The sequence below is a fragment of the Triticum dicoccoides genome, chromosome 5B (genome assembly GCF_002162155.2).
Source record: "Triticum dicoccoides isolate Atlit2015 ecotype Zavitan chromosome 5B, WEW_v2.0, whole genome shotgun sequence".
NCBI classification, from domain to species: Eukaryota; Viridiplantae; Streptophyta; class Magnoliopsida; order Poales; family Poaceae; genus Triticum; species Triticum dicoccoides.
In genome coordinates this window covers 236,923,048-236,925,113 of record NC_041389.1, presented here as the reverse complement: position 1 = coordinate 236,925,113, position 2,066 = coordinate 236,923,048, and the positions used below count along the sequence as shown (strand labels likewise).

At 56.6% G+C, this 2,066-nt stretch overlaps 1 protein-coding gene across 1 annotated transcript in view; it reads left to right on the top strand.

The window, feature by feature from the left end:
* The first annotated feature begins 560 nt into the window (after window positions 1–560).
* The window catches only part of LOC119308202, an 8,519-nt gene continuing 7,013 nt past the window's right edge, over window positions 561–2,066 (top strand). Inside the window, exons 1-2 of the mRNA XM_037584322.1 lie at window positions 561–1,007; window positions 1,104–1,156. Of these exons, the coding sequence (XP_037440219.1) occupies window positions 594–1,007; window positions 1,104–1,156 (467 nt within the window). The 5' untranslated portion in view covers window positions 561–593. The remainder of the gene's footprint in view (window positions 1,008–1,103; window positions 1,157–2,066) is intronic.

Here is a 2,066-nt window from a genome sequence, read left to right as displayed (position 1 = left end):
TAGGGAAACACGCGAGGCCATACCGCAGGGAGGGGGGCGCCGGCACCAGAGCGGTGGCCGGCGCGGGAGGGCGGGTGGCCGCCAGGGCCGGAAGGGCAGCCGGCGCTTAGGGAGGGAGGGGAAGAGCCAGGGGTTGCCCAACTCAATGTTTCTAGAAGAGAGGTTTTGATTCCTTTGTTATATGCATATCTTGGTCCTTGTGAAAGCAAAGAAGCACTCGCGTGTTTAATCGATCATTGCAACAAGTTGGAGCTCAAGTATTTGCTATCAAAATTCTCGACGAAATCAAGGATTGAAAGCTTGCACTAAGGGATGCAGAGAATTGCAACGCTTCGTGAGAGAGTAGCTTAGATAGTTCCTAGTTGGAGTGAATAGTCGGGTGTGCGCAACTCGCTAGACTTTTTATAACTTTTATGCTCTCTTCTATAAAATACGGTACATGATTTGCGTATTTTAAAAAAAAAACATAATTTACGTACTCTTGAAAAAAAATCAGCCTGACACGAGCATAGTTTCCATGTCCTAGTGTCCACACACGCGCGCGTTGTGAAGTAATAAGCCACAGCCGTCCGAGTCCCCCAATCCCATCACTGATGCCACCAGCAGCAGCAACCATGGCCGTCCTCAGAGCATCCCCGCTCCCACCCCAGCCTCTTCCCTCTTCCTCCTCCACCCCCCAGTCTCAGCGGTCCCCCAGAGGCAGCATCACCGCCGCAGCGCTGTCAAGAACAAGCCCGCACCCTCCTCCCCTCAAGACCGGCTGCCGCGGCAGCGCCAAGAAGATCCTTCTTGCAGGAAGAAGGCGATTCCCCTGCTTACCCACGAAGCAAGAGGTCGGCGCGGTAGGCGGTGCGGAGGAGGAACGATACCTTGCGAGGGAGGCCGGTTGGGGAGTGCGGCGGATGGGGCGGGTCGGCGAGGAGATGCGGCGGGTGGCGCTCGTGCAGGCCGAGGCCTTCCACGTCCCCGTTGCGCTCTTCAACGACTTCTTCTTCGATTTTTTCAAAGTATGCATCACATGAAATGCTTTCATCTGCACTAGAAATGTCTATGTGCCCTCGTATTTTGATAGGCATGGTGTTCCTTGTATTGGCCAAGATCAGGCAGAGGTGTTGGCGGCGCTCATTTACAAACTGAGGAATTCGCCGCCTGACAGGTGATGTTCTTGGTATCCCTATCCCTGATCCCAAAATCCAGATTGATGATGAACTAGTTAAACTTGTAAGATTTGTGATGGGGTTATGACCGTAAAGGATAATTTAGTAGTGCTTCTAGAGTTTATCAGATAATTAGCCGCACTAACTTTTAATTAAACAAGGTGGTTACTATAATAAGTTTTGTGTGGGAAAACGCTCTGTTCGAGTTCATGTATTGGTATTTTTCTACCGCACATCTAAACACTTCTTCAGGCGCTCTTCACTCGAATAGCTTCATGTGTCTGCACTTCATGTACCCCATATGTGAGCAAATTATGGGACGGAGGGAGTAGTGCATATTTTTATGGCAAACTTAAGTGTCTCGGCCCCCTCCACCGCGTGACCCGGCCCGAGACCCCCGCTTGCCCCTCCGGGCTCCCCTGGAGACGTCCGCCGCCGGGAGGCCGAGCGCCGCCGGGCTGACGAGCTGGCTCGGGAGGACTCCCTCCGGTCGGAGCTGGTCTCACGGCCCCCGCCCGTGGCTCGCCAGCAGGAGGGGCCCCTCGCCCGGCCGGCCGCTGCTCGCCAGGAGGCGCCTCGCCCGTCCGACGGGGACTGGCGCCGCCGCGGTTCGGGGCGTGGTGAGGCGTCTGGCTCGAGGGGTGCCTCCTCCGAGCGGGGTGAGCGTCGTGCGGTCGAGCCAAGCCGTGCGCGGTCGCCTGCTCTCGGCCGCTTGGAGGACCGGCGTGCGTCCCGTGATGATGATCCCGACGGGCGTCGGGTGGATACCCGCTTTGAGTGGCAGGCCTCCCCGCGGCGGCCCCTTGACGCTTCTGGTGCGGTTGCTCAGACAAAGAAGAAGAAGAAGCATAAGAAGAAGGGCTCGGGGGTCATTGATAGCTCCTCTCCGGTGGGGATGTTGCAGCAGGC